General features: G+C 44.2%; 1 protein-coding gene across 4 annotated transcripts in view; it reads left to right on the top strand.

Moving 5' to 3' along the window:
• pcyt1aa (phosphate cytidylyltransferase 1A, choline a) overlaps positions 1-20,685 on the top strand; it is a 104,076-nt gene that overhangs the window by 71,880 nt on the left and 11,511 nt on the right. For all 4 annotated transcript variants that reach the window (XM_059991821.1, XM_059991812.1, XM_059991839.1 and 1 more), the window contains 2 exons: positions 17,967-18,118; positions 19,893-19,971. In XM_059991821.1, coding sequence (XP_059847804.1) covers positions 17,967-18,118; positions 19,893-19,971 — 231 coding nt within the window. The remainder of the gene's footprint in view (positions 1-17,966; positions 18,119-19,892; positions 19,972-20,685) is intronic.

Raw genomic sequence — 20,685 nt, 5'->3', positions numbered from 1 at the left:
CATCAATATGTTGGGACCAAGTTAGATCCTCAGAGATCTTGACACCCTGGAACTTGAAACTGCTCACTCTCTCCACTTCTGATCTTTCTATGAGGATTGGTATGTGTTCCTTCGTCTTACCCTTCCTGACGACTGCAATCAGCTCTTTCATTTTACTGACATTGAGTGCCAGATCTTGGCCTGGAATGTCAACTATTTACTCTTTTCTATAGATTCTGTCCGGCCTGCTGAGTTCCTCCAGCATTTTGTGTGTGTGTTGTTTTCAATTTCCAACATCTGCAGAGATTTCCTTGTGTCTGAAATCTCCTCAAACACTGAACTTATGCCCCCCCTCATATTAGCCATTTCTGCCCGGGGGAAAAGTCTCTGTCTATCCACTGATCTGGTTTTGAGGGCCTGAGTTGCAAGGAGAGGTTGTGTAGACTCGGCTGTATTTCTCTGGAGTGTAGGAGGTTGAGGGGTGATTTAACAGAGTTATAGAAGATCACGAGGGGCATAGACAGGGTGAAAGCACATAGTCTTTTTCCCCAGGGAGGGAGGATGCTTAAAAACAAGCATTAGTTTAACTCAGGGTGAGAGATTGAAATGGGCCATCAAGGGCAGCTTCTTCACACATATTTGGAATGAGCTGCCAGAAACAGTGGTTGAGTCAAGCAGCACATTAGCAACATTTGAAATCCATTTAGATAAGTGCTTTACACTACTCCAATGTAAAATAAAAACTTATCCCACACATTTCCTTTAACTATTCTCCCCTCACCTTAAATGTACCTAACAGGTCAGGCAGCATCAAAGGAGAGGAATGAACATTTGACGTTTCAGGCTGAGACCCTTTGTCAGAACATGAGGACCCTTCATCCCAGTCCTGATGAAGGGTCTCAGCCTAAAACATCAACTGTTTATTCCCTCCATAGATGCTGCCTGGTTTGCTGAGTTCCTCCAGCATCAGGTGTGTGTTACTCAAGATTATAAAGATTCAGAGATTCGAAGTACATTCATTGTCCAAGAATGTGAACAGCACACAACCCTGAGATTCGTTCTCCTGCAGGCAGCCCCAAAACAAAGAAACACCGTGAGACCTGGTCAAAAAAAACATCAAACTCCCAACGGATGAGAAAAAGAACAAACTGCGGAAAAGGCCAAAAACAAGCGGACAACACATAAATATCAGGCATCAAACCTGCAGCATTCAGCTTAGTTCAGCTACGCCTCTAACCAAAGTGCCCCAGTCCACATCGATTGCCCCAATCAAACCGCTCAAGACCAGCAAACAATAGAGTTTCCAGAATCCAAACATGCATGCAGCATGAATCTCAAAATCCCCCTAAAAGAGTCCACGGCCTCACTGATCAATCCTGGCACTGTGAGTCCCAAGACTCCTGCACTCTCTGGCAGCAGCTAGTGAGAGGATGAGAAAGACCAGTCAAATGCAGGCAGAGCTGCCGACCACCCTCCTATACTCCACTCTCGTCCTCAACCTTGCTCAACGCCTCAGTCAGAGAGAAACAATGCAGTTGATCACCTGCAGTCCACACACTCTGCTCCAAAGCTCTTCGAACTCCCTCGGAAACAGCAATTTACCAGATTGCTCAAACGGCCCCAAAGCATGCCATGAAAATGGAAAGCAATTGTCCCAAGTGCACACAGCTTATTAGCAGAATCATATTTGAAAGAAGTAAAAGGAGTAGTTTTATGAATTGCTGCAGGACGTCACCATCAGTTGCGTTGTTCTCTGGAGTCATCTTGCAATCTTCCCAGCATCTGCAGAATCTCTTGTGTTTATCCTCTAGTAGTAGTACCCTGGGATAAAAGATTCTGACTGTCTACCTGTCTCTGCCTGCCACAATGGACAATATTCTCCCCACATTCTCATTCTCATTGCACCAATTAAGACAACGCCAGCACCTCACTTTCTGAGCCATCTACTATGTTTTACTGTTTTCTGCTTTTATCATTGTGTCCTTACCTGTGATGTGGGTTTTCATACCTTGTATTCACAGTGTAGATAAGATGTACAGGAAGCATCGCTGGCCAGAAGAGATTTATTGACTGGATTTTTAAAGCTGCAAATCCATCAAAGTTCAAATTTATTATCAAAGTACATATATGTCATCCTATGCAATCCTGAAATTCATTTTCTTGTGGGCAATCACAGTTGAAACACAATTGAATCAATGGAAGACCTTATCCAACAGAACAGACGACTACCAATGTGCAAAAACAAATGCGTAAATCTTAAAGGGAAATGACAAGCTGTGGATTACAGTGAGAGTAATTCAGAAGAGGTATGTTTCGAAGTATTCTAAGCAGATTGCAACATCATTCACCAGTGCCATCTTGGAAAATTTACCTTTGCATACCAACTTTTTGCTGGGGCGAGTTGTGTCTCATAAACTTGATTAAGTTTTTTGACAAGGTAGCGATGGTGATTGATGAAGGTAGAGCTGTGGATTTTGTCCACATGGATTATTAGTAAGGCATTTGACAAAGTACCTACTGCAAGGCTAATCCAGAAGATTAAGAGGCATAGGATCCATGGTGATTTCACCATTTGGATTCAGAATTGTCTTGCCCATAGAAAACAGTGGGTAGAAGTCAGAATGACGGATTCTAGCCATAAGTCTGTGGTTTGTGGTGTTCTGCGGGGATCTTGCTGGGACCTCTGCTGTTTGTGATGTATATAAATGACCTGGATGAAAATGTAGATGGGTGGGTTAGTAAGGTTGTAGATGATATCAAGATTAGTGGTGGTGTGGGTAGTGTAGAAGTCTGGTAAATTTGTAGAAATGGCAGATAGAGTTTAACCCACCAAATGTGAAGTGTTACACCCTGGAAATGCAAAGAGACAGTACATAATTAAGGGCAAGATGCTTAACAGTGTTGATGAGCAGAGGGATATTGGGGTCCGAATTCAAAGCTCTCTGAAAGTGGCTACACAGGTTGATATGGTGGTTTCAGTAAGCATGTGGCAAGCTTGCCTTTGTTAGTCAAAACACTGAGTTCAAAATTCAGGAAGTTGTGTTGCAGCTTTATTAGGTTGCATGCATTTCTGGTCACCCCGTTATAGGAAGGATGTCGAGGCTTTGGAGAGGGCGCAGTAGAGGCTTACCTGGATGCAGATGATATTAAGGTAAGTGGCGTTGTGGATAATGAAGTAGGTTTTCAAAGCTTGCAGAGAGATTTAGGCCAGTTAGAAGAGTGGGCTAAACGATGGCAGATGGAGTTTAATGCTGATAAGTGTGAGGTGCTACATTTTGGTAGGAATAATCCAAACAGGACGTACATGGTAAATGGTAGGGCATTGAAGGATGGAGTAGAACAGAGTGATCTAGGAATAATAGTGCATAGTTCCCTGAAGGTGGAATCTCATGAGGATAGGATGGTGAAGAAAGCTTTTAGCATGCTGGCCTTTATAAATCAGAGCATTGAGTATAGGAGTTGGGATGTAATGTTAAAATTGTACAAGGCATTGGTAAGGCCAAATTTGGAGTATTGTGTACAGTTCTGGTCACCGAATTATAGGAAAGATGTCAACAAAATAGAGAGAGTACAGAGAAGATTTACTAGAATGTTACCTGGGTTTCAGCACCTAAGTTACAGGGAAAGGTTGAATAAGTTACGTCTTTATTCTTTGGAGCGTAGAAGGTTGAGGGGGGACTTGATAGAGGTATTTAAAATTATGAGAGGTATAGATCAAGTTGACGTGGATAGGCTTTTTCCATTGAGGGTAGGGGAGATTCAAACAAGAAAACATGAGTTGAGAGTTAAGGGGCAAAAGTTTAGGGGTAACACGAGGGGGAATTTCTTTACTCAGAGAGTGGTAGCTGTGTGGAACGAGCTTCCAGTAGAAGTGGTAGAGGCAGGTTCGGTATTGTCATTTAAAGTAAAATTGGATAGGTATATGGACAGGAAAGGAATGGAGGGTTATGGGCTGAATGCAGGCCAGTGGGACTAGGTGAGAGTAAGTGTTCGGCATGGACTAGAAGGGCCGAGATGGCCTGTTTCCATGCTGTAATTGTTATATGGTTATATGGACATGTGCTATCACGAGAGTCCATTATTAAGGACAAAATAGTGGCACATCTAGATGGCAGAAATAGGATTAGGCCGAGCCAGCATGGATTTACCAAGGGCAAATCATGCTTGACTAATCTGTTGGAGTTTTTTGAGGGTGTACAAGGATGTTAGATGAGGGTAAGCCAATGGATGTTGTATACCTAGATTTTCAGAAGGCATTCGATAAGGTGCCACATAGGAGATTGGTGAGTAAAATCAGAGCTCATGGCATTGGGGGCAGGGTTTCAACATGGATAGAAAACTGGTTGGCAGATAGAAAGCAAAGGGTAGCAGTGAATGGGTGTTTCTCGGACTGGCTGGAGGTGACTAGTGGGGTACCACAGGGCTCTGTATTGGGACCACAGCTCTTTACGATTTATGTCAATGATTTAGATGAGGGCATTGAAAACTATATCAGCAAGTTTGCTGACGATACTAAACTGGGTGGCAGTGTGACATGCGAAGAGGACGTTAGGAGAATACAGGGAGACTTGGATAGGCTGGGTGAGTGGGCAGATACTTGGCAGATGTCATTCAATGTGAATAAATGTGAAGTTATCCACTTTGGAAGCAGGAACAAGAGGGCAGAGTATTGTCTGAACGGTGTAGAGTTAGGTAAGGGAGAAATGCAAAGAGACCTAGGAGTCCTAGTTCACCAGTCAATGAAGGTGAATGAGCAAGTGCAACAGGCAGTGAAGAAGGCTAATGGAATGTTGGCCTTTGTTACAAGGGGAATTGAATACAAGAGCAAGGATGTCCTTTTGCATTTGTACAGGGCCCTGGTGAGACCACACCTGGAATATTGTGTACAGTTTTGGTCTCCAGGTTTAAGGAAGGACATTCTGGCAATTGAGGAAGTGCAGCGTAGATTCACTAGGTTGATTCCTGGGATGGCAGGGCTGTTTTACGCAGAGAGATTGGAGAGATTGGGCTTGTACACGCTGGAATTGAGGAGATTGAGAGGGGATCTGATTGAAACGTTTAAGATAATTAAAGGATTTGATAGGATTGAGGCAGGAAATATGTTCCAGATGTTGGGAGAGTCCAGTACCAGAGGGCATGGATTGAGAATAAGAGGTCAGTTATTTAAAACGGAGTTGAGGAAGAGCTTCTTCTCCCAGAGAGTTGTGGAGGTGTGGAATGCACTGCCTCGGAAGACGGTGGAGGCCAATTCTCTGGATGCTTTCAAGAAGGAGCTGGATAGATATCTGATGGATAGGGGAATCAAGGGATATGGGGACAAGGCAGGGACTGGGTATTGATAGTGAATGATCAGCCATGATCTCAGAATGGTGGTGCAGACTCGAGGGGCCGAATGGTCTACTTCTGCACCTATTGTCTATTGTCTATTGAGAGGTTGGGAAAAAGGGGGTTGTTTTCTTTGCAGCAGCAGAGGCTGAGAGTGATCTAATGGAGGTTTCTAAGATTTTGAGAGGCATAGATAGAGTAAACAAACAATATCTTCTTCCCAGGGGTGAAATGTCTAATACCAGAGGGCATGTGTTTAAGGCAAGAGGGGATTTCAAAGGAGATGTGAGGGGTGTTTTTTACACAGAGAGTGGTGGGTGTCTGGAATGTGCTGCCTGGGGTGGTGGTAGAGGCAGAAACATTGGGGACTTTTAAGAGATGTTTAGATAGGCACAGGAATGTGAGGAAATGGAAGGATGTGGACATCATTTAGGCAGAGAGATTAGTTTAGTTAGCTATTTGATGACTAATTTAATTGGTTTGGTACAACATTGTGGGCCAAGGGACCTGTCCCTGTGCTGAACTGTTCTTCGTTCTATATATGACAAATAAAAATAATCTTTAATCTTTAATTCTTTACTCTCTGTGTGGGGAAAAAACCATTCCCTCAGACCCCCTTTAAATCTTTCACCTCTCATATTAAACCTCTGCCCTCTAGTTTTAGACTCCCTTAATTCCTTGTGGTTGGGGGGTGGGAAACTGTGACTATCCTTGTAAACCCCTTGTAATTTTATAAACCTCTGAAAGGTCTTCTTTCAGCCGCCTCCACTACAGGAACAACAGTCCCAGTCTCTTCCCATAACTCAAGCCCTCTAGTCCTGGTAACATCCTCGTGGATCTTTTCTGCTCTATTTTCAACTTAAGATCTTACAAGACAACTAGGAAGTGGCCTTGTCACTTCCACCCATGTGTAAACGTGGACTTCAGCCTGGATAATGGGTTCTGTTCAAGCTCAAGTTCAAGTTTGATTGTCAATCAACCACACAGATGTATACGATGTTCTTTCAAGTTTAAGGTGCAAAACCCAGTACACAACACATATAGTTATGATAGCAGATAAAGTCAAAAAATTATATCAACACAACTCTGTGAGTGGCATGGCCTGAAGATTGATAGTGAATGGGATGTTGTGCTGGAGCCATGTTTCTGCAAGAACAAGCATGCAGCAGTACCTCTTCTCGCACTTGGTTGGTCGCAGGTGATGGTAATCTAGCTTTTCGTCCAGGGAGTGAACACTGGAGTGCAGGGGCCAGCCCCAAACCAGCACAGATTCCAGCATGTTCACCGTGCCTCTGTTAGACCATAAGACCATAAGATATTGGAATAGATTTGGGCCATTTGGCCCATCAATTCTCTGCCATTGGCTGATCTATTTCTCTCTCAACCCCATTCTCCTGCCTTTTCCCCATAACCTTTCAAGCCCTAACTTAATTAGAATCTGTCAACCTCCACTTTACTCTTTTAAACTACAGTACGTTGTGCCTTGGAACACAGATGTTACCCGTTTAGCATCCACTATTAAACGTATGAAAGGTCAAAAAGTGATTATAGAAATGTTGGGTAATTAGAGCTTTTGACTGAAGAGTGAGAGGTGAGGGAGCAACGGTCCTCTTGATAAATCCGTCTGGCGATTAGGAGATTTGTAATAGGTAAATTGGTTTATTATTGTTACTTGGAATCTAGACAGGTAAATCTACAGCATTACATATTTACAGTGGTGGTAAATCCCAACAAGCAGAACCCCTGTGAATATTCAATACTGATTTGTTCATTCATTATGTGCAGAGTCATATGACTTGGGCAATCATGATCTTTCCATGACCATGATTGTTCTTGGAAAAGTTTCTACAGAAGTGGTTTGCCATTACCTGCTGGGCAGTGTCTTTACGAGACCAGTGACCCCGGCCATTATCAATACTCTTCAGAGTTTGTCTGCCTGGTGTCAGTGATCGCATAATCAGGATGTGTGATATGCATCAGTGCTCATAGGATCATCCATCATCTGTTCCCATGGCTTCTCATGACCCTAATTGGGGTGTTAAGCATGTGCTACACCTTGCCCAAGGGTGACATGTGAGCTAGCGGAGGAAAGGAGTGTCTTACACTTCCTTTGGTAGGGATTTGTCTCCACCCTACCACACTTCAATACAGATATCTGCCCCAAAAGCCACAGTGCAGTCGCTAGACATCCAAAATATACCCATTTTGTTGAAGGATGGCTCCGTGAACATAAAATATAGAACAGTACAGCACAGTACAGGCTCTTTGGCCCACAAAGTTGTGCCAACCTTTTAACCTACTCTAACATCAATTTAACCCTTCCCTCCCACATAGCCTTTCACTGTCTATCATACTATACCAATCTAAATAACCCTAATGCACCTGCTTCTACCTCCACCCCTGGCAGCACCTACCACACACCCAACATTCTCTGTGTAAAAAAAAACAACTACCTTCAACCTATCTTTGAGGATATAATGAGCGCAGTGGATAGAGGGGAACAGATAGACATTATTTACTTTGTTTCCAGAGGGTATTTGATAAGGTACAGCATAAAAGACTTATCCATAAGATAAGGATGCATAGAGTTGGGATACATGGGTGTTACTCTGGGTGACAATCAGTGGTGAGTGGTGTACCACAGGAGTCAGTGCTGGGCCCACAACTGTTCACAATATACATTAACGATCTGGAAGAGGAGACCGAGTGTAGTGTATCTAAGTTTGCTGATTATATTAAATTGAATGGAAAAGCAAATTCTGCAAAAGATAAAGAGAGTCTGCAGAGGGATATATAGATAGGTTATGTGAGTGGGCAAGGGTTTGGCAGATGGAGTACAATGTCATCCACTTTGGGAGGAAAAATGAAAGGTCAGATTATTATTTAAATGGTAAAAAATCGCAGCATGCTTTAGTGTGCGGTGGGACTTGGGAGTGCTTGTACATGAATCCCAGAAGGCTGGTTTGCAGGTGCAGCAGGCTATCAAGAAGGCAAATGGAATTTTGGCCATCATTGCTAGAGGGATTGAGTTTAAGAGCAAGGAAGTTATGCTGCAACTGTACAGGGTACTGGTGAGGCCGCATCTGGAGTACTGTGTGCAGTTCTGGTCTCTTTACTTGAGGAAGGATATACTGGCTTTGGAGGCAGTGCAGAGGAGGTTCAGCAGGTTGATTTCAAAGGTGAGGAGGTTAGACTGAGGAGAGATTGAGTCGCCTGGAATTATTCTTGTTGGAATTCAGAAGTATGAGAGGAGATCTTATAGAAACATGTATCAAAATTATGAAAGGAATAGATAAAATAGAGGCAGGAAAGATGTTTCCACTGTTAGGAGATACTAGAAGTAGGGGACATAAAGTCAAGATTAAGGGGAGTAGATTTAGGACGGAGATGAGGAGGAACTGCTTTTCCCAGAGAGTGGTGAATCTGTGGAATTCTCTGCCCAATGAAGCAGTGGAGGCTACCTCAGTAAATATATTTAAGACAAGGTTGGATAGATTTTTGCGTAGTAGGGAAATTAAGGGTTATGGGGAAAAGGCAGGTAGGTGGAGATGAGTCTATGACCAGATCAGTCATGATCTTATTGAATGGCGGAGCAGGCTCGAGGGGCCAAATGGCCGACTCCTGCCCCTGTTTATGTTCTTATGACAGTCCCCTGTACGTTCAGAATCAGAATCGGATTTAATATCACTTGCATATGTCATGAAATTTGTTGTTTTGCCGCAGAAGTAAATTGTAATACATAATTTTTAAAACACAAATTATGATTGAATTGACTTTATTTCTTACATCCTTCACGTGCATGAGGAATAAAAATCTTTATGTTACACCTCTGTCTAAAACCATTAACAACACAGTTGTCCCTGATGACCACACCTGCAAAAGGTGCGTCCAGCTGCAGCTCCTATCAGACCGAGTTAGGGAGTTGGAGCAGGAGCTGGATGAACTACGGATCATTCGGGAGGTGGAGGCAGAGATAGATAGGAGTTATCAGGAGGTAGTCACACCAAAAAACCAAGTAGGCAGATGGGTGACGGTCCAGAGAGGCAGGGGGAGCAGGCAGAGAGAGCAGAGCACCCCTGCGGCCATTCCCATTAACAATAAGTATACCGTACTGGATACTGTTGATGGGGATGACCTACCAGGAATGAGTTGTAGTGGTGCTGCCTCTGGCACAGAGGTTGAACCCTCAACTAGAAAGGGGAGGAGGGAAGAGAAGAGAGCGATAGTTTTAGGGGACTCTATAGTTAGGGGGGCAGATAGGAGATTTTGTGGGGCAGATCGGGAGTCTCGGATGGTACGTTGCCTCCCTGGTGCCAGGGTCCGGGACATCTCAGATCGGGTGCAGGCTATTCTTGAGAGTGAGGGCATGAACCCAGATGTAGTGGTCCATGTAGGGACCAATGATGTAGGTAAGGTGAGTGAGGGGGTCCTGCTTAGAGAGTTCAGGGAGTTAGGAGTGAAGCTGAAAGGCAGGACCTCCAGGGTGACAATCTCGGGATTGCTACCTGTGCCACGTGCGAGTGAGGCAAAGAATAGAATGATTATGCACATTAATACGAGGCTGAGAGCATGGTGCAGGAAGGAAGGGTTCAGGTTTTTGGATAATTGATCTTTGTTCCAGGGACATTGGGATCTGTTTCGAACATCTGAACCGGAGGGGTACTAACATTCTTGCAGGAGTATTTGCCAGTGCTGCTCGGGGGGGTTTAAACTAGATGTGCAGGGGGCAGGGATCCAGATCCAGAGGGTTGGTCAGAAGGTGCATGGGGTTAAATGTGTACAAGGTTTGGGTGATCTTGAGAAGGTCATCAAAATTCAAGGTGCAATTTGCCCGATGGAAGTTCAAGGAGCTGGGTTAGGTACAGTAGACAGTGTTTTAGGCAAAGAGAGGAGGAATGGGCTAAGAATTCTATACTTGAATGCGTGTAGTGTCAGAAATAAGACAGATGAGCTTGAAGCTCAGATGAAAGTGGGGAACTACGATATTGTTGGGATAACGGAGACATGGCTGCAAGGGGATCAGGCCTGGGAATTGAGTGTACCAGGGTATACGTGCTATCGTAGAGACAGAAATATGGGAAGAGGGGGTGGGGTGGCCCTGTTGGTGAGGAATGAGATTCAGTCCTTGGCAAGAGGTGACTTGGGAACAGGGGAAGTAGAGTCTGTGTGGATTGAGCTGAGGAACAGTAAGGGTAAAAAGACCCTAATGGGTGTTGTGTACAGGCCCCCAAACAGTAGCGTGGATATTGGGTACAAGTTGATTAGGGAGTTAACATTGGCATGTGCTAAAGGTAATGCAGTCGTTATGGGAGATTTCAACATGCAGGTGGACTGGGAGAATCAGGTAGGTGCTGGACCCAGGATAGGGAGTTTGTGGAGTGTCTAAGGGATGTATTTTTGGAACAGCTTGTGCTTGAACCAACCAGGAACGAGGCTATTTTGGACTTGGTGATGTGTAATGAACAGGAATTGATAAGTGATCTTGAAGTAAAGGAGCCATTAGGAAGTAGTGATCATAACATGATAAGTTTTTATCTACAATTTGAGAGGGATAAGGGCAGATCAGAGGTGTCAGTGTTGCAATTAAATAAAGGAGACTACGGAGCCATGAGGGACATGCTGGCCAAAGTTAAATGGGCGGATGCCCTGGCAGGAAAGACAGTGGATCAGCAGTGGCAGATATTCTTGGGCATAATACAAAAGATGCAAATGCAGTTCATTCCAATGAGAAGGAAGGATTCAAAGAGGGGGAAGGGGCCACAGTGGTTGACAAAGGAAGTCAGAGATTGTATAGCATTAAAGAAAAAGAAGTATGACAGGGCTAAGATGAGTGGGAATACAGATGATTGGGAAAGTTTTAAGGAACAGCAGATCTTAACTAAAAAAGCAATACGGAGAGAAAAAAATCAGGTATGAGCTCAGTCTAGCCAGGAATATAAAAGGGGATAGCAAAAGCTTTTTTAGCTATGTGAAGAGAAAGAAGATAGTTAAGAACAATGTTGGCCCCTTGAAGAATGAATTGGGAGAAATTGTTATGGGAAACAGGGAAATGGCAACAGAATTTACTGCATACTTTAGATCTGTCTTCACCAGGGAGGACACAAGCAATCTCCCAGATGTATGGATGGGCCAGGGTCATAAGATATCAGAGGAATTGAGACAGATTGACATTAGGAAAGAAATTGTGATGAGTAGACTGGTAGGACTGAAGGCTAATAAATCCCTGGGTCCAGATGGTCTTCATCCGAGGGTTCTAAAAGAGGTGGCTCAGGAAATTGCGTATGCATTGGTAATCATTTTCCAATGTTCCTTAGATTCAGGATCAGTTCCTGAAGATTGGAGAGTGGCTAATGTTGTCCCACTTTTCAAGAAGGGAGGGAAGGAGAAAACTGAGAACTATCGCCCTGTTAGCCTAACGTCAGTCGTGGGGAAGATGCTTGAGTCCATTATTAAGGACGAAATAGTGGCACATCTAGATGGCAGAAATAGGATTAGGCCGAGCCAGCATGGATTTACCAAGGGCAAATCATGCTTGACTAATCTGTTGGAGTTTTTTGAGGGTGTAACAAGGATGTTAGACGAGGGTAAGCCGGTAGATGTTGTGTACCTAGATTTTCAGAAGGCATTCGATAAGGTGCCACATAGGAGATTGGTGAGTAAAATCAGAGCTCATGGCATTGGGGGCAGGGTTTCAACATGGATAGAAAACTGGTTGGCAGATAGAAAGCAAAGGGTAGCAGTGAATGGGTGTTTCTCAGACTGGCTGGAGGTGACTAGTGGGGTACCACAGGGCTCTGTATTGGGACCACAGCTCTTTACGATTTATGTCAATGATTTAGATGAGGGCATTGAAAACTATATCAGCAAGTTTGCTGACGATACTAAACTGGGTGGCAGTGTGACATGCGAAGAGGACGTTAGGAGAATACAGGGAGACTTGGATAGGCTGAGTGAGTGGGCAGATACTTGGCAGATGTCATTCAATGTGAATAAATGTGAAGTTATCCACTTTGGAAGCTGGAACAAGAGGGCAGAGTATTGTCTGAACGGTGTCGAGTTAGGTAAGGGAGAAAAGCAAAGAGACCTAGGAGTCCTAGTTCACCAGTCAATGAAGGTGAATGAGCAAGTGCAACAGGCAGTGAAGAGGGCAAATGGAATGTTGGCCTTTGTTACAAGGGGAATTGAATACAAGAGCAAGGATGTCCTTTTGCATTTGTACAGGGCCCTGGTGAGACCACACCTGGAATATTGTGTACAGTTTTGGTCTCCAGGTTTAAGGAAGGACATTCTGGCAATTGAGGAAGTGCAGCGTAGATTCACTAGGTTGATTCCTGGGATGGCAGGGCTGTCTTACGCAGAGAGATTGGAGAGATTGGGCTTGTACACGCTGGAATTGAGGAGATTGAGAGGGGATCTGATTGAAACGTTTAAGATAATTAAAGGATTTGATAGGATTGAGGCAGGAAATATGTTCCAGATGTTGGGAGAGTCCAGTACCGGAGGGCATGGATGGAGAATAAGAGGTCAGTTATTTAAAACAGAGTTGAGGAAGAGCTTCTTCTCCCAGAGAGTTGTGGAGGTGTGGAATGCACTGCCTCGGAAGACGGTGGAGGCCAATTCTCTGGATGCTTTCAAGAAGGAGCTGGATAGATGTCTGATGGATAGGGGAATCGAGGGATATGGGGACAAGGCAGGGACTGGGTATTGATAGTGAATGATCAGCCATGATCTCAGAATGGCGGTGTAGACTCGAGGGGCCGAATGGTCTACTTCTGCACCTACTGTCTATTGTCTGTTGTCTATTGTTAATGTGCAATCATATTAATTTATAATAAATAGAACAGTCAATGTAATATAGAGTACACTGAAATCAGCGTGAGTTCATCAGTCTGATGGCCTGGTGGAAGAAGCTGTCCGGGAGCCTGTTGGTCCTGGCTTTTATGCTGCGGTACCATTTCCTGGAGAGTAGCAGCTGGAATAGATTGTGGTTGGGGTGACTTGGGTCCCCAATGGGCCGTTTACACTCCTGTCTCTGTAAATGTCCTGAATCATGGGAAGTTCACAACTACAGATACGCTGGACTGTCTGCACCACTCTCTGCAGAGTCCTGTGATTAAGGGAGGTACAGTTCCCGTACTGGGCAGTGATGCAGCCAGTCAGGATGCTCTCAATTTTGCCCCTGTAGAAAGTTCTTAGGATTTGGGGGCCCATACCAAACTTCTTCAACCATCTGAGGTAAAAGAGGCGCTGTTGTGCCTTTTTCACCACACAGCTGGTGTGTACAGACCATGTGAGTTCCTCGGTGATGTGGATGCTGAGGAACTTAAAGCTGTTAACCCCCTCAACCCCAGATCCATTGATATCAATAGGGGTTAGCCTGTCTACATTCCTCCTGTAATTCACAACCAGCTCCTTTGTTTTTTCCAACGTTGAGGAAGAGGTTGTTTTCTTGACACTACTGTGTCAGAGAGATGACTTCTTCCCTATAGCAAGATATATGTATAAAATTAAGTTTAATTGTCATTCAGCCATACATAAATACAGCCAAATGAAAGGATGTTCTTCTGGGCTTAAGCTGCAAAACATACCACAAGCCACATATAGCGCATATAAGATAGCAGTTAATATAGTCACACAAATATATATAATATACCGCGAGTCCCTGAGTGACATGTCCTGTAGATTGATGGTGTTGACAAGAGCAAGCCAGCTTACCTTCTACCTCTCAAACACTGGAGAAGAGGGGCCATTCCCCTCAGTCAGCGTGGACTCCCGAGCACCACCACACCTGCGCTGCCGCACACCACTCTCAGTATCTCCCCCCCAGGCAGCTGCAATGGATGTCCCCGTGGCTTGATGTGTAATCTGTGCAACAACTGGGGCTAGGCAGGTCCACTTGCCGTAGGTCTCGCCGTCGAGCCACCGAACCGGACTTCCAGTATTCTCCGTTACCGATGAGTCAGGGTCTGGCGATCACAAGCAAAATGTCAAGACGATCACCTACTGTTAGACTGCTCACTCCCCTTGTGCACAGATGGTCATAAGGTCCACGCCAAATCCAGCTCCATAGGTTTTGAGCAACTGGCTGATGAGTAGACCTGCTGTACCTGATGTTCTTGATCATTTGCAGTGACTTGCAATTATAAAAGAGACATTAAGGACAAACAAATGCAGTTTTGATTAGAGCGGGAGTGGCTGCTGTGACCATGTGACCCACAATCTTATCAGAAGATATATTAATTAAAGAGGGCAGAAGAGGGAAAGAAACCGTGCATGGTTCATTGTCTGTTCAGAAAAGATGTAGCTCCACCTCGCTGGCAAAAGTGCATAAAGAGAGCAAAAAAAAAATAGTGAGATAGTGTACATGGGTTCATTGTCCGTTCAGAAATCTGATGGCGGAGGGGAAGAAGCTGTTCATAAAACGTTAGTGTGTATCTTCAGGCTCCTGTACCACCTCCTTGATGTTAGCAATGAGAAGAAGGCAGGTCCTGGGTGATGGGGCTCCTTAATGACAGATGACACCTTTTTAAGGCATCACCTTTTGAAGATGTCCGTGTCGCTGGGGAGAGTAACCTCTTTAAAATTATGCATCCTTGATGTATTTTCCTCCCACATCACAAAGGCATGCAGGGTCGGTGAGGGTACTTGGCTGCTGGAAATTGACCCTAGCAAGCAAGTGAGGTGTAGAATCTGCAGGGAGTGTGGCTAGAATAGGGTTAGTGTGAGTGGGTTGCTGATGGTCATTTTGGAACAGAGGCAAAGGGTCTTTCTGTGCCAAGATGACACTAGCGATGTATGGCGACATTTTGCAGGCAGCTCACAAAACCACTAGATATTTTACTAGATATACTTCTGAACTATGATCTCTGCAATCCGCAGATTATAATTTCCCCTTAATAAACATACTTTTGAATCGTCCAAACGATCTAGTGATTTTACAGTCTTCTGAAGGATTTGGTGAGCTTGACTCTCTGGAATACAAGTACGTCACCTTGAAGTGGACGGAGATTGAGCAACGGCAGAGGAGAGCAGCGCGCCTGGCCAGACGTCAAGCCAGATTAAAGCGACGAGGCCCGAAAGCAGAAAACGAACTGGTGTTCAGCCCCACTACTCCATCGCCCACCTGAGCCCATCCCGTCTGCTTTTGGTTGACCCAATTCCCTCTCTTCTCACTACTGCCATTGGGTAGGAGGTGCAGGAGTCTTGGGTCCCATGACAGCCGTCAGGCTCCTGGACAAGTTTCAGTCACTTCAGTGCTGAGCTGACTCCACAGACTGTGCATGTACTTTGGGGGAATCTGCATCTCATGTTCTCAGTATTATTTTATTTACTTTTTAATTATTTGCATGATTTTTCATTGGATGTTGGTCACTCTTTGTTATTAGCGTGTTTCTGTGGATTCTTTTGTATTTCTTTGTGTTCCTGTGGGTGCCTGCAAGAAAATAAATTTCCAGATTGTATATGGTAGACATACGAATCTGTGTGCAATTGCAGCTTGTAATTTATATTTTGGTAATGTGTTTCTGGGCCAATGGAATGATCTGGCACTTTTGTTGTGTTTGAGGGAATTCAGCCTGGTTGAGAGTGAGGTTGGGAATGGAGTGGCAGAGCTCGAAACCACCGTCAGCTCCAAGTCTTGACCAACTCGCCGATTAAAGCGTTGAGTGAGATTGAGATCAACGAGCACGAAAGCAGAAGGCCAGAGGGTGTTGAACGCTGTCTGCCTGTGCTTAACCAGTCTCTGTCATCCCCTCGATCGCTGCTGGAGAGTAAGGTGCAGGGGTTCTGGGTCCTGGACAAGGTTTGATTGGTGTAGTTTGTGGATTGGACTTATTTTCAAAGGACTCTGCAGTTCATGTTAGATGTGTTTCTGCTTAACTAAACTGAACGTTCCTAGACTGTTTCAAAGACTCTACAGTTTGATGTTTATATTATGTGTGTTATTTGCTCGTTTTTTGCCGTTTGCGCGATTTGTTTTTTGTGCATTTGGTGCTTGATGTTTTCTTTGAATGATGTTTCTTCCAGTCAAGATGGCACCTGCGTACAATTCCCCTTTGGTCGACGTCTTCTGGATAAATTATGAAACCACATACTTCACTTCTTTTATGTCTTTTACGTTTGCTTTTCTGTCCTGAATGGGATTCTGGAACTGTAGGAGCGTGTGATTTGCAGGTTGGAGGCTGTTGCAGTCTCTGAGAGGATTCCAGCAGGCAGAGGCAGCGTGCGTGAACCTCTTGGGAAGAAGATTGGGGGGATGGGGTGTGAGCCGAGGTTCGACTCCGTTTCACCAATCCTTTGATCACCAATTAAAACAACGAGGGAGAGATTGTAGCATCGTGGTGAATGTGGAAGGTGACTGCTGGCAGCCTGCCTTTTTATCGCTGAGGGATAGCTCTGCTACCGGAGAGGGGAGACTGCCTTCTGATTGCTGATGCAATCGCTCTGCTATGGAGAGGGGAGACTGCCTTTTGATTGCTGGTGTGATCGCTCTGCTATGGAGAGGGGAGACTGCCTTTTGATTGCTGGTGTGATCGCTCTGCTATGGAGAGGGGAGACTGCCTTTTGATTGCTGGTGCGATCGCTCTGCTATGGAGACGGGAGACTTCCTTTTGATCACCGGGGGATCGCTCTGCTACCAGAGAGGGGAGATGGCCTTTATAATTGTTGGTGGGGCATCTCTGCTGCCAGAGATGGAAAGGCCTGCCGCTGTGCCTGGAGAATATTGCCCAGGTTTTTTGCATTTTGGATATGGATTTAGAAGATAGGCTTGTTATTTAGTCTTATAGTTTTTTTTTATTCTGTGTTTTCTCACCCGATCTTCCTTTTGTTTTTGTGTACGGGGCAGGGTGATTTGGGGGCTTGATGTTCCTGTTCCATTCCTGTTTGATTTTTTGTGTGGGGAGGAAGGATTTGGGAGTTGATAAATGTGCTGCTTGTTTTTTCCCTTTCTTGGTTTTGTGGCTGTCCAGAAAAGAAGAATTTCAGAGTTGTGTACTTTGATAATAAATGAACCTTTGGACCTTTGAATCTTTTTGAACTTTTTCTTAGTTTCATGGCTGCCTGCAGGAAGTCAAATCTCAGAGTTGCTTGCTGCCTACATAAATGTACTTAGAATCTTTGAATAATGATGCGGTAGTGTTAGCACAATGCTATTACAGTTTGGAGTTCAATTCTGGCATCCTCTGTAAGAAGTTTGTATGTCCTTCTGATGAGCATGTGGCTTTCCTCCCACATTGCAGTGATGTATGGGGTAGTAGGTTAATTGGTCATTGTAAGTTGTCATTTGATTAAGCTAGAGTTAAATAGGTGGGATGCTGGGACGGCGCAGTTCATTGGGCCAGAAGGGCCAGTCCCACGCTGTATCTTTAAAAGTAAAAATATATATTATTTATTTACTTATTTAAAAGTTTTTTGCACACTGTGTCCTCTTTTGCTCATTGGATGCTTGTCAGTCTTTATTATGTACACCTTATTGTGGAATCTGTTGTAGTTGGACGCCTGCAAGAAAGTGAATCTCAGGGTTGTATATAGTATGCATACTTTGAATTTTGTATAACTCCATGATTGTGAGACTTTGAATGGAGGTTGCGGTTTTCCCTGGCGGGATTCTGGTCTAGTTGCAAAGCTGAGGTAAATGACGGGATGCCTGTTTGTTCCTACAGTGTGCAACGATGACCTGACCCACCAGTTCAAAGGGTTCACTGTGATGAATGAGGCGGAGAGGTATGATGCAGTCAGGCATTGCCGCTATGTCGACGAGGTGGTCCGGAACGCACCCTGGTCACTGTCTCCCGAGTTCCTCGAGATGCACAGGGTGAGATACTTCATTAGCTGCTCCCACATCCCAGCCTGTTGGCTCATTTTCAATGGAAACAGAAACAGTTTTTACTGGTTAATCCTGGGAGGGGAGAGGGCAGAGTCTAAGAATTTGAGAGGTTTAAACCAGAAGATGTAGGAGCAGAATTGGGCCATTCGGCCCATTGAGTCTGCTCTGCCATTCCATCACAGATGATTTATTATCCCTCTCAGTCCCATTCTCCTGCCTTCTGCCCATAACCTTTCTCACCCTTAATAATCAAGAAACTATCAATAATTGCTTTAAATATACAAAATGACTTGGCCTCCTCTGTTCTCTGTGGCAACAAATTCCATAGATTCGCAGCCCCCTCCCCCACCTGGCTAAAGAAATTCCTCCTCACCTCTGTTCTAAATGGATGTCCTTCTATTCTGAGGCCGTGTGCTCTGGTCCTAGACTCTCCCACTACAGGAAGCGTCCTCTCCACGTCCACTCTAAATTGGTTAATTATTGTCACATGCACTGAGGTACAGCGAAAAGCTTGTCCTGCATGCTGTTTATACAGAGCACATCATTGCACAGTCCATTGAAACAGTACAAGGTAAAACAGTAATGATGCAGAATAAAGTGCAAGGTCATAATGAGGTAGATTGTGAGGTCAAGAATCCATCTTGTCATACTAGGGAACTGTTAAGTAATCTTATAACAGTTGGGGAGAAACTATTCTTAAGATAGATAGTATGGGTTTTCAGGTTTTTGTATCTTTTGCCTGAAGGGTGACGGAGGAGAGTAAAGTGGGTCAAGGCAAGATTTCAAGGTTCAAGAATGTTTAATGTCATTTCTAGTACACAAGTGTAAAGTAGACAAATAATTGTTACTCCAGATCTGATGCAGCACAAAAGAACACAATAAGATAAAGAACACAATAATAATAATGAAACAGAATAAATATAAATACACAATATAGCTTATATACACAGATTGATTTTATGTTCATGAAGTGACACCAGGCACAGGAGTGGCTGTACATAAGGAGACTGACAGGAGATGATAAAGTAGTGGACGGGTGGGTTAGTGGGTGGAGGTGCTGATCAGTCTTACTGCTTGGGGGAGTGAGTGAAAGTCTCGTTTCATCGCTGAACATCTCCCACTGAACAGGACTCACTTTCAAAGACTCTTCGTCTCGTGTTCTCAATAGTTATTGCTTACTTATTTATTATTTTTGACAGTGAATCTCAGGGTTATATGTGGTGGCATACGTGTATTTGATAATAAATTGACTTTGAAGTTTACATGTTGTAGTTGGGCTACGTGACATGCGTTATCTCAGTGACCTGATGGAACGGACTCAAGCAACTGGATTGTCTGCTCTCCAGCTGTGTTCTTCCTGCATCACCCATTCATCAGGGCGATTTGATAATGATGACAGTTTCACTCTGTTCAGAGGGGCACCTTTCCCTAATTATTGTGGGGTTTTTTGTGCTGCTTCGGATCGGAAGTAATAACTATTTTGTACTGCTTTACACTTGAGGACAGAAGGGGTCTCCACCATGACCAGAATAGTGTGGGATTATGATGTGTACGTTCAGAGGAGCCTGCAACATGGTCACACTGCCAAAGAACGAATATCAGCTTTACAAAGGAAATGACATTAAACTTTAAACCATCTTGAATCAATTTCCTGTGCTCCAGGGAATAAAGTCCTAATCCTATTCAGTCTAAATCTCCAATAATGTGTTTAATATTATTGTCGATTTAATAGCAAGATTTTGAAGATTTCTTTCTGTTACAGATCGACTTTGTAGCTCATGATGATATCCCATATTCCTCTGCAGGAAGTGATGATGTTTACAAACACATTAAAGATGCAGGTACGTGTTTATAGTGCTGAGGTAAGTGCCTCCACCACTTCCCCGGGTAGTTGTAGAGGTTCCTTCATTAGTTTGTTGAAAGCACAGGTTAATGGATTTCTAGGGGTTAAAGGATACAATGGGAAATGCTGACATAGAAGATTGATTTTGATTGTGCTGGCGATTCTGCAAATGTTGGAAACCTAGAGCAACACACACAAAATGCTGGAGGGGCAGTGTCGATGGAAGAGAATAAATAGTCAACAATCTCAGGGGGTAGTTAGGGACAGGTGATAAATGCTGACATTGTCAGCATTTTGAAAAATGATTGGAAGAAAAGAGGATGGTTAATATCCCGGAGCGGAATTCCTGTTCTAAAACATGCCTTGTAACAACATGTGTTCCAAATAACTCCAGCAAAACTTAACCACTGTTACTGTGCCTTCACCAGAGTCCTTTCAAAAACATTGAGGATCACATACAGAAAGTGCTGGAGGAACTCTGCAGGTCAGGTAGCATCTATGGGGGGATTAAACATTAGGCTGAGAACTTCCATTGGGAGTGGAAAGGAAGGGAGAGCAAGGCAGAATAGGAAGGTGGGGGACGTGGGAGAGGTACATACTGGGAGATGATAGGTGAAACCAAGTGAGGGGGGAGATGGGTGAGGAAGGGGGATGAAGCGAGAAGCTGGGAGGTGATAGGTGGAAGAAGTAAAAGGCTGAAGAAGAAGGAGAG

Source organism: Hypanus sabinus, chromosome 2 (genome assembly GCF_030144855.1).
Source record: "Hypanus sabinus isolate sHypSab1 chromosome 2, sHypSab1.hap1, whole genome shotgun sequence".
Classification (NCBI taxonomy): Eukaryota; Metazoa; Chordata; class Chondrichthyes; order Myliobatiformes; family Dasyatidae; genus Hypanus; species Hypanus sabinus.
Note: the sequence above shows the minus strand (reverse complement) of the source record. Positions and strands in the feature narration are given on the sequence as shown.